Below are 12,250 nucleotides of genomic sequence, written 5' to 3'. Positions count from 1 at the left end.
GGCCTGGAGAAGGGCTTTGGCATGCAAACACAACCACCCACAAGTTGGCACATTCTGAATAAACGGTCGGAAAGCGCCTTAAAGATGGTCCTTAAAACAAAATCTATGGGAAATTTTGCCCAAAAAAACAGCATTAAATGTTATGTAGACTACAAGCAATTGTACTATGGCCCCTCTTTCAGTTAATATTCTTTCTGGGTGTCTTTTGCAACTAGCTTTTTACCATTTTTATGTTTATAGTCTGCATCATGACATCTTCCACCTTATACCAAAACATTTAACATTCAGTAGGTAGTAGTCATTACTGAGGTCACATGCAGTATGACGATAAAGAAATGCACATACCAATTAATGACATTTCTATACTATACAAAAACATAAGAAACTCACCATACAAATTTATGTAGCGAATACAACTTTCAACCACACGAGGGATAGCTTGTCCAGAGTCCTTTTTGAGGGGAAAAACACACACACTTTAAAAAATGTATCTTAATTTAAGCGGAACATACAAAAACTAAAACTCTAGATAAAAAATATATTTTTTATATAAACGTTTATTAATTCTTGCTTGTGTTTTAACATTTTCACAACCTATTAGTGGATGTAATTTTGTTCATGAAAAAAATCATTTAACTTACAAATTAGAAAATATACAATGCACGTTCAAATCAAAACATTTTTTTTTTTGCAAATGTGAAAACACAAGTTCATACCAATAGGTCTAAGTAACATGAACGAAACAATGTACACAATCATGCACGTCTTTTGTAATGTGAGGGTGAAGAAAGTACCAGTAAGTGCGGATTAGTAGATGCTGACTCAGACAGACTTGACTTGATCAGCTGCAATTAGCCTTCGTTACGGAAATATTGAACTCCAACAACTGAGTTTACGAATACTGGAGGCATTAAATCATTTCAGATTCGTATAAACTTTCCCGTGTCGGACAGTAATCACATCAAACGTCTGCCTGAAGTGATGACCATTTATCATTCAGAAGTGAAGCAGCACCATCCATTCTATGAAGATACGTTTGCCAAATGCACTTAGAAGAGGGCTGCACTTTGCCTCTGGTTCTGTGCCAACCGCTGCTTAAGATCAGTCCCGCACAGAAAGGCAGTACATGCTCTAAATGACACAGCGGATGTGTTTACGGCTCTCTGGGGTATTCACATAGTCCAGCAGAGTCTGTACTGATCCAGGATTATGTAATAGTGTAATTTATCAGTCTAAACCTATGCATTCAGTTTCTCTCAAATCACTGTTGTTAATATGTCATTTTTATATACAATAGGTATTTTGGTTAAACTGCATTGTAAGGGATATAACACCATGTCTTTTGTCTGTCTCAGTTTTTGTTGGTAATCCGGTTCAAAATGTCCAACAAAAACTGAAATTATGTACTACAAAGCCAATTAATCCGTTTTCCATCCATCCATCCATTTTCTGCCGCTTATTCCCATTCGGGGTCGCTGGCGCCTATCTCAGCTACAATCGGGCGGAAGGCGGGGTACACCCTGGACAAGTCGCCACCTCATCGCAGGGCCAACACAGATAGACAGACAACATTCACACTCACATTCACACACTAGGGCCAATTTAGTGTTGCCAATCAACCTATCCCCAGGTGCATGTCTTTGGAAGTGGGAGGAAGCCGGAATACCCGGAGGGAACCCACGCATTCACGGGGGGAACATGCAAACTCCACACAGAAAGATCCCGAGCCTGGATTTGAACCCAGGACTGCAGGAACTTCGTATTGTGAGGCAGACGCACTAACCCCTCTTCCACCGTGAAGCCCATTAATCCGTTTTAAATACCCCAAAATATTGACAAATTTCATAGAAAATAATTCTAGATTTACATGCAGGCAATAAATACATATAAAAGACGGATGGAATGGACAAATAATTATTCTCCCCTTTGTTAAAGATTTTAGTTGGCAAAGAGATGGTGGAAGGGGTAGAGTCACACCGAGGCAATTCAATAGAGTTTCTCACTTTCTGCATTTCAAGGGCTGGCACTCGCAACTTTATGTTCCCCAGGGTTCGGTCCTTGGCCCTGCACTCTTCAGCATCTACATGCTGCCGCTAGGTGACGTCATACGCAAATACGGTGTTAGCTTTCACTGTTATGCTGATGACACCCAACTCTACATGCCCCTAAAGCTGACCAACATGCCGGATTGTAGTCAGCTGGAGGCGTGTCTTAATGAAATTAAACAATGAATGTCCGCTAACTTTTTGCAACTCAACGCCAAAAAAACGGAAATGCTGATTATCGGTCCTGCTAGACACCGAACTCTATTTAATAATACAACTCTAACATTTGACAACCAAACAATTAAACAAGGCGACACGGTAAAGAATCTGGGTATTATCTTCGACCCAACTCTCTCCTTTGAGTCACACATTAAAAGCGTTACTAAAACGGCCTTCTTTCATCTCCGTAATATCGCTAAAATTCGCTCCATTCTGTCCACTAAAGACGCTGAGATCATTATCCATGCGTTTGTTACGTCTCGTCTCGATTACTGTAACGTATTATTTTTGGGTCTCCATGTCTAGCATTAAAAGATTACAGTTGGTACAAAATGCGGCTGCTAGACTTTTGACAAGAACAAGAAAGTTTGATCATATTACGCCTGTACTGGCTCACCTGCACTGGCTTCCTGTGCACTTAAGATGTGACTTTAAGGTTTTACTACTTACGTATAAAATACTACACGGTCTAGCTCCATCCTATCTTGCCGATTGTATTGTACCATATGTCCCGGCAAGAAATCTGCGTTCAAAGGACTCCGGCTTATTAGTGATTCCCAAAGCCCAAAAAAAGTCTGCGGGCTATAGAGCGTTTTCATTTCGGGCTCCAGTACTCTGGAATGCCCTCCCGGTAACAGTTCGAGATGCCACCTCAGTAGAAGCATTTAAGTCTCACCTTAAAACTCATTTGTATACTCTAGCCTTTAAATAGACTCCCTTTTTAGACCAGTTGATCTGCCGTTTCTTTTCTTTTTCTTCTATGTCCCGCTCTCCTTTGTGGAGGGAGTCCGGTCCGATCCGGTGGCCATGTACTGCTCGCCTGTGTATCGGCTGGGGACATCTCTGCGCTGCTGATCCGCCTCCGCTTGGGATGGTTTCCTGCTGGCTCCGCTGTGAACGGGACTCTCGCTGCTGTGTTGGATCCGCTTTGGACTGGACTCTCGCGACTGTGTTGGATCCATTATGGATTGAACTTTCACAGTATCATGTTAGACCCGCTCGACATCCATTGCTTTCCTCCTCTCCAAGGTTCTCATAGTCATCATTGTCACCGACGTCCCACTGGGTCATTATTGTCACCGATGTCCCACTGGGTGTGAGTTTTCCTTGCCCTTATGTGGGCCTACCGAGGATGTCGTAGTGGTTTGTGCAGCCCTTTGAGACACTAGTGATTTAGGGCTATATAAGTAAACATTGATTGATTGATTGAACTTTCATTTGTACTGTTCCGCGTGGACAGTAGTACCTCAGTTTAAGAGGGTTTTGAGACGAGAGCAGTGTCTCGGCTAATTGTTCTGCTTTGAGTTAAAGGCAAACATTTGAGTTACAGACATCCCCGCTATGAGTTGGCGGCGCAAAGGCTAAAGTAAACCCCGAAACTTGCTGGCAGTATCTTATAGCTAAAGATTGACATAACTTTGTCTTCCAACCATGGGAAGGAAGAGCGTGAGTGTGATGAACAGTGCTGAGAAGTAGAACTGGATGATAGTCATTGGATTAATTAACAAAATCAAACACACGACTAAGCGTGTCGCGAACTTGACGAAGCAATTTGAATGCATCACTGATAGTCCGCACCATACTGAAGCAGAATGAGTCGAACGGCAGCCAAGAATATAAAAATAATAATAATCTAAATGGGAGACATTAATTCATGAAAATATGGAGAAGTTGCAGATGGTGTGTTTGACGGAGAAGCAACAGGCAGGAGAGGCCGTATAAGTCATGATGTACATGATTATTACATTATTTTGGTAAACTACTGGAGTTTTTTGTAGTACATTCTATTTTATTGTTTTTATACAAAGTTTATTATCCAGAAGTTTTTATTTTTAAAAAGACATGTCACACGTTTAAAGTGTACTGTTTTGGTAGTCAAACATCAATTAAATTGACTTTAATTAACTTCGGTTTTAAAAATTAAAAGGGCCGTCACAGAGCTCGTAAGTTGAGGTACTGCGGTTTCTTCTGTTTCCGTGCTTTTATTTTACTACACCTGTTCCTTGTTTTGTATTTTCTTGCTGTTTGTAATCACTAATCAGGAGGGTTTTTAAGCACAGCTCATTAGTTTACTATTTGGAGTGTAACTTCTATGTTGGATCCATTCAGTTACGTGTCATTCACTCTGTCTTAGCATAATTAGATATACTTTGTCCTACACGTCGCCTCTGTCTAACCCTAACCCGAACGGACGTGGGAAATTCTTTGATTGGGCACTCGACTCCGTGGAAGGATACGGGTAAACAGACTATTTTGTTATGCTAAATGTTTGGCGGTATGTAGGGCTGCAGTTATCGATTATTGACCGCGCAAACATTTATTTTTCACTTTTAAATGATAGAAAGACCTGCCTGTCGTCTTCTTTGAGCCCTTTTCTCTCTTTCCACCTTGTTTTTGTGTCATGAGGGCGGTTCTCATGCCTTTTTTTCTCCCCTCTTGTGTCTGCAAGTCTTTCCCTGGTCGTCAGTTGCAGGTGTGCTGCCAGCCATCAGAGCCCACCTGCACCTAATCAACGACCGGACTTAAACCCTGGATCCCCACCCAGCCAGTGCCAGTTCGTCCGTTGCCTGTGGTACACTCTAACCTGAAAGCTATCATTCTGACCTTTGCCCTGAACCCTTTTTGATTCTTGTTTTTGTATTTCCTCAGATGCTTGACAGACTTTTGACCCCGTCTTCCTGGAGCTGACTTTTGTTCCTCTTAAATTATTTTCTCCAGTGATTTTTTTGTTATTAAATATATCTGCCGTTTCTTTTCTTTTTCTTCTATGTCCCACTCTCCCTTGTGGAGGGGGTCCGGTCCGATCCGGTGGCCATGTACTGCTTGCCTGTGTATCGGCTGGGGACATCTCTGCGCTGCTGATCCGCCTCCGCTTGGGATGGTTTCCTGCTGGCTCCGCTGTGAACGGGACTCTCGCTGCTGTGTTGGATCCGCTTTGGACTGGACTCTCGCGACTGTGTTGGATCCATTATGGATTGAACTTTCACAGTATCATGTTAGACCCGCTCGACATCCATTGCTTTCCTCCTCTCCAAGGTTCTCATAGTCATTATTGTCACCGATGTCCCACTGGGTGTGAGTTTTCCTTGCCCTTATGTGGGCCTACCGAGGATGTCGTGGTGGTTTGTGCAGCCCTTTGAGACACTAGTGATTTAGGGCTATATAAGTAAACATTGATTGATTGATTGACTTTTTACTGATCCGCAATTGGATTCCTTTTTTGAAACCATAACACTTTGAGCCATCTCCATTGGCACTCCACTCACACAGGTCACATCATCCAGAGACCTTCATCACCATAGGTAAACCGCGCTTATGTGCACTTTATTGCATCAGTCTTCTGTAAAAAATGTCAGCATATTTTACGCATTGAATAAATGGTCAAAGCAACAATATACAAATCGAAGCTTTTTAAAAAAAAAAAAATCGAATTCATCAGTCTTGATGAATCGTCAAAGTCTTTATTGCACTTTCTTGCAGCAGTCATCCGTAAACAATGTCAGCATATTTTATGCATTAAATAAATGGTCAAAGCAACAATATACAAAATCGAAGCTTTTTTAAAATCAAATTCATCAGTCCTTAGCCGCACAATACCCAAGACTTTATTCGAAGAATGGGGTAAAATGTTGTCAAAATTGTTTGTCCAATACCGAATAATACGCACACTGTTCTTATCTGCCGGTCAGCGTATTTTAATGGAAACAAATGCCTTTTTTAAATAGCCCTAGTATATTAGAAATGGTTCCTCACACTGGGGTGGGCTTTTCACTTCTGATATTTTACAGAATAATGCTGACCGTCAAAGGTTCTGTCTGTGTCAGGATGAATATTATGGTACAGTACACATGAATATTGTTAAAAGTTAAGGCATTAGAGAAAGCAGGCAAGCAGTAGGGGCTCCCTAATATGCTTCAAGGTGTCTACCTGATGACGAGCATGTGAGTTCCGTCGTCCACGGCTAGAGACAGGCATTGCAAAAGAGAGAGAAAAGAAGCAAGACCCAGATTAGGACCACAGCAGCTGCTCACCAAAGCTTTTGCTAAGAGCGCACCCTCAATCCACTTTGTCCTGGCATTGAACCAAAAAGAAGTGGACAGAACTCAACGGTACTGGTCACCAGTTGTGGCAGCAAACATAGCGGAAGATTGTACTTTTTACAGCTCTCTAGAGATGCCAGAGAGTCCAGCAATAATTTAAGAGGAGATGACATAGACCAACATTTAGCCTTCCAGGTGCCATTCCTCTTTTCCCGAAGCTCTTCCGATCTATCAATGCCACTGCCACACCTTAGGTGCAGACAAATATATTGCAGGTTAGCTTGAATGGTTTGGGGAATCCCATAAAATGGCCAGAAAGCTAGAGAGCAAGAGAGAAAATGAGGAGGAAGAGAAATGTCGAGTTGGCAGTGTGGTCATCAGTACCTTGATATACGACTCCATATTTCCATTAAATAACCTAACATTAAAAACAGAACGGGGTCTAGCCCGTCGGGTGCCAGTGTGGGTTTTGAACAGCCCATTAGGATGTCTAGAATACAAAAAAGGCATTAGAAGAAAAATATGCAATTTTCTTTGTCCATCATTGAAGTGGAATTTAGCATTATGCTATTTAAGTAACAGTCTACAGTCCATAAGATGTTGCTGAAACCCATTAGAAATGTCTTTTTTTCATCATCTTGTCTTACAATAAAATCAAACCCAAAAATCATTTCAGATAATAATAATCATTGAATGGCTCTGTTGATCATCAGTGGTATGACATTGATTGGTAATTTATCAACATAATCTTGGATTGCCACCTTTTGGCTGCAACCAAGAGTCACTGAAAATTTGCTTTGTCATTGGCCTCTTGTAGATTTCACCACATGACATCTAATTTATTGTTGTTTGAATGCATGAGTTGAATGTGATTATTTTCAAACTGACCTAATTTATGAGTATGGATGGGTGTAACTTTCACATTTAAACCATTTTACGGTATGTGGGAATTTGTACTATAATTTGTTGGTACTTTTGTGTGTGTATATGTTAATTGTGAAATAATGGAACACTTCTGATACTCATTTGTAAGTATTATATAGTAGACTTTGCATGCAGTTACAATTCCAAAACATTAGATGGTAGCAGTGTATAGACTATGGCAGGGGTGCCCATTAGGTCGATCACAAACTACCGGTCAATCGCCAAGAGTGTGTCAGTCGTTTGCCATCCAGGCATTAAAAAAAATACACCTAAAATTTAGTGATCAACAATTTTCACTACGACATCACTTTCATCACTTGATTGACATTCACGGCAGCCGAGGATCTTGGGAGATTACGTTGGCTGCTGCAAGCTCAGTTGGAAGAAAATAACAACCGGCACAAAGCCGAGAAACACTTATTATTTCAACAAACTCTCTTATCGTACCTGCTTTCAAAAATCTAAAGACCGGCAGGCCAGTTCTTGTCTTCACAATAAAAGTGCTACTTCATCCTGCATGCGCTTACTAAAAAAAAAAAAAAAGCCTCAGAAAGCTAGGGCACACAAGCTACAGAGTTTGCCACAATGTTTTTCTTGTAAAGGATACGAGTATGCAAGAGGGACAAATAAGATGCCAAAAACCGACCACTTCCAGACAGAAAGGAGGACTTTTTTTCTCCTCCGCTATGCAAATTAAAACATTTGAAAGTTATCAGCACTACTGTGAATCATATCTGTTTCCAATCAATGCAAGTTGTCAGAATCAGGTAATACACCAACTTATATTCTTGTCGAGATGAAAGAAAGGAATCTGTTTGTTAAACACGCTTGTTTTTTTATTAAACACTTATATTATAATGTAGATCATCTTGAGTTGGTCATTTCAAAAGTAGTTCGCCTGCAGAAAAAGTGTGGGCACCCTTAGACTACGGCGTGCTGCAGTAACCCGGTAGGAGTTTTTGGATTGTCTTTTGTTGGGACCTACAAAGTGTTTGTCTGTAAGTATTGTATTTATCATTGACCATCTGTTTGATTATAATATGCATCTGTGTTGTAGTTCCGATTACTAAATTTGGAGGAGTTGAAATCGGCATGTAAAATTGCTAATGCTGATCAGTAGCATGTAAATGGCATTTCCAATGTAAATTAGCATGGAGTTAGTGTAGCCTTACTTTTGAGTGCTTTCTTTCTATCAAGCATACTTGCTTTGTTGGCATGAACAATTGCAATATTACATAGAGGCTGTCTGCTACGAATAAGGCTGTGTTTGAGTTTTACATCCGAACGTAACGTTGCGTGCAACAAAGTTATCAAAATAGGGTACCGTTTGATTTTAAGTGAATCGTAGCCCTGTAGTGCCATAAAAATGTGTTCTGTGCTTATAAAAGTAACACGTTTGGTATTGTCACTAACATGTGGGAATGTTGTGGATGTGTGTTGTTCCAGAAGTGACTTGGGGTTAGTGCTTTACCTCGTCGTCATGTAGTCAGCTCTGTGACCTGCAGAGACGAAATAAAAGAAGATGCTTTGTGACCCTAAATAAGTGTTTGCAGAGACATGGCAATGGTAGTACAAGTCAATATCAAATAGCACAGTTGGACATGGACTTGTAGTAAACACAAAGCTAATATGGACAAGAAGACTGAACAAATAGCTTCTATCAGAGTTTTTGTATGTCAGACAATCTGTTCCATATACAGGATCTGACTGGTTTGAGTAAGTCATTTTTGCTTCGGCTCTTTTACATCAATAAGATAGAGACATTTGGGAGACTTTTACTTGTTAGCAGAAAGCATGCTTACTTACGAAAAAGACTGACAGTTTAATTGAGACCACCAGGTCTACTATTTAGCAACGTGACAGACAGACACACTGTGAATTCAAGATAAATTAACTGAGGTTCCCACCAGCGTAGTACAAGTGAATAATACCATTGTAACAACTGCATCACCTCTATCATATTGCATTACAGTGAAGATAAAAAAAGAAATCACTAAAACCAAATACAAAAACAACTTCACCACTCCCTTCAAGTCTGGGTTACTCGGCTAAACACCAGGGTACCATTTAGTTCTTTCTAAGACCTTGAAATGATTGCAGCCGACTGTAAACCATCCAGATAATGACCGAAAAATATGGCATTGGGCCTAAGAACAGACAACGGAATTAGAAGTAAAAGAGCGTAACTGTGACAAAACAAGGACGTTTCTCACTAACAAAAGGGTCAGTGAGGGGAATCTGACCATACCTTCGCCAAGTGTCTTCTTCAGCAAATCATGTTTGGCCTGCAGTTTGGAGATGAGATTGCTGCCCTCCAAAAACTCCCGGAATTTCTGTTGAGGATTAGAAATAATTACACAGGTGCCTCAAGTACCAGCCTCGGTGCCCACTCTTAGTCTATCATTATTAAGACAGCCAAGGGCAAAGTACACATAGGAAGAGGTTTATTATAAACCTTTCTCAGAACAAGTCCATCTTGACAGTGGAACAAAAAAGCAGTAAGGATTACATCATGGGTTCTTCACCTTTGCCAGACGAGGAAGAGGAGGAAGGACGGGTGAGTCATTGCAACAGAGTATGAAGTATTGATTTAAACTTCAATTTAAATTAGCAATGACTGTCACACACACTAGGTGTGGTGAAATTTGTCCTCTGCATTTGACCCATCCCCTTGAAGTGAGGGGAGCAGTGGTGCACATATATTCCAGCACATAATGTGAATCATACTCTGCGACATCGAGAAGAATAAACCTTGCGATATGCTTTACATTGAATAATTGTTTAGGGTGAATAAAAAATATCAATGTTTTTTATTTGGATTGTTTTTTTGCAGTGATAAAAAGTTATCTAGTGGTAGGTACATCAGTCATATTATGAATAAACTGTGAAAAGCATTTTTTGGGGGGGGGAAATGTATTTCTACATCTTGCTGCATTCACTATCTTTATGCTTTTATATCGACAAAAAAGTAAACAATGGTAAGCCCTCCGATCCACCACTGAGGACATTAGAAAAATGTGTTGCTTTAGTATCTTCAAAATGACTTTTTTACGTGTTTGTGCATAACCAACTTGTATCAGCATTCAGTTTCTACCATTAAAAACACAAAAACTGCATTATGCTGGTCATTTTTGGGAAGACATATGTTGTGCAAACGCCACCTCTGTACTTTGCCAAGACTTCTTTTTCAATAGTGTTTCTCATTTCTATATCAAAGTGCTGGTATTCTTGTTGTATCCAGAATTGCACACACAGCTCGACTGCGGGCATACAGTTCTCAACTTATAATAATAAATAAGTAATAATTTTTATATTTGTTAATTTATCCAACATAAGTAATTGTTATTAGGATGTGTCAATTTTTACCCAGCCACATGTTGCAGCAGCATCTCAAAGTAGGGAATATGACTGAAAGTATGCCAAAAAAATGGCAATCAAGGATGAACTGTACTTTTGTCTATTGTTCACAATCCTTTTGTAAGATAAGAACCGGCAGCATATTCATTTCACAGACGCATCACAACGTTCCTTTTTCCCGAACGACACTACTAGTCGTATCAGACTTTGTGAGAGACGACAAAGACTACTGTATATTTCAGAGTATAGGTCGCTCCGGAGTATAAGTCGCACCTGCCGAAAATCCATAATAAAGAAGGAAAAAAACATACAAGTCCCACTGGAGTATAAGTCACATTTTTGGGGGAAATTTATTTGATAAAACCCAACACCAAGAATAGACATTTGAAAGGCAATTTAAAATAAAGAATAGTGAACAGCAGGTTGAATAAGTGTACGTTATATGAGGCATAAATAACCAACTGAGAAGGTGCCTGCTATGTTAACCTAACATATTATGGTAAGAGTCATTCTAATAACTCTAACATATAGAACATGCTGTATGGGCGGCTTAGCTCGGTTGGTAGAGTGGCCGTGCCAGCAACTTGAGGGTTGCTGGTTCGATTCCCGCTTCCGCCATCCTAGTCACTGCCGTTGTGTCCTTGGGCAAGACACTTTACCCACCTGCTCCCAGTGCCACCCACACTGGTTTAAATGTAACTTAGATATTGGGTTTCACTATGTAAAGCGCTTTGAGTCACTTGAGAAAAGCGCTATATAAATATAATTCACTTCACTTCACTTCAACTTTGTTCACATCAACTGATGCAATCATATGTATGCGTGAGACAATATTGCTCTCTACAAAACTATGGCTGAGAACTGCGGTATTGACGAGACTTGTTACCCGTTGGAATTCATGCCACCTTCCTGCATCTACACACAAATCAACCTTTAGTATCTTCAAAATGACTTTTTACGTGTTTGTGCATAACCAACTTGTATCAGCATTCAGTTTCTACCATTAAAAACACAAAAACTGCATTATGCTGGTCATTTTTGCGAAGACATATGTTGTGCAAACGCCACCTCTGTACTTTGCCAAGACTTCTTTTTCAATAGTGTTTCTCATTTCTATATCAAAGTCAATCAATCAATCAATCAATCAATGTTTACTTATATAGGCCTAAATCACTAGTGTCTCAAAGGGCTGCACAAACCACCACGACATCCTCGGTAGGCCCACATAAGGGCAAGGAAAACTCACACCCAGTGGGACGTCGGTGACAATCATGACTATGAGAACCTTGGAGAGGAGGAAAGCAATGGATGTCGAGTTAGGGTTAGGGTTATTTAAAAAGTGCTGGTATTCTTGTTGTATCCAAAATTGCACACACAGCTCGACTGCGGGCATACAGTTCTCAACTTTGTTCACATCAACTGATGCAATCATATGTATGCGTGAGACAATATTGCTCTCTACAAAACTATGGCGGAGAACTGCGGTATTGGCGAGACTTGTTACCCGTTGGAATTCATGCCACCTTCCTGCATCTACACACAAATCAAAGGAATGCGGGAATGTAATTGTTTATCGAAGGACTCTTTTACATTAGTACAATTGTTACACTAAATAACGCCATACTATTGTACTTTGTCATTTAATATATATGTTTTAATCTACAA

At 40.2% G+C, this 12,250-nt stretch overlaps 1 protein-coding gene across 3 annotated transcripts in view; it reads right to left on the bottom strand.

Annotated features, from left to right (window-relative positions):
- Positions 1-12,250, bottom strand: part of srgap1a (SLIT-ROBO Rho GTPase activating protein 1a) — a 182,776-nt gene that overhangs the window by 47,721 nt on the left and 122,805 nt on the right. For 2 of the 3 annotated variants that reach the window (XM_061917845.1, XM_061917847.1), the window contains exons 10-13: positions 9,477-9,561; positions 8,700-8,727; positions 6,689-6,794; positions 391-451 (exon numbers count right to left, since the gene is read on the bottom strand). In XM_061917845.1, coding sequence (XP_061773829.1) covers positions 391-451; positions 6,689-6,794; positions 8,700-8,727; positions 9,477-9,561 — 280 coding nt within the window. Of the gene's footprint in view, positions 1-390; positions 452-6,191; positions 6,226-6,688; positions 6,795-8,699; positions 8,728-9,476; positions 9,562-12,250 lie in introns of all 3 variants that reach the window. The other variant, XM_061917846.1, reaches the window with a different exon arrangement.

Source organism: Nerophis ophidion, linkage group LG12 (genome assembly GCF_033978795.1).
Source record: "Nerophis ophidion isolate RoL-2023_Sa linkage group LG12, RoL_Noph_v1.0, whole genome shotgun sequence".
Lineage (NCBI taxonomy): Eukaryota > Metazoa > Chordata > Actinopteri > Syngnathiformes > Syngnathidae > Nerophis > Nerophis ophidion.
Note: the sequence above shows the minus strand (reverse complement) of the source record. Positions and strands in the feature narration are given on the sequence as shown.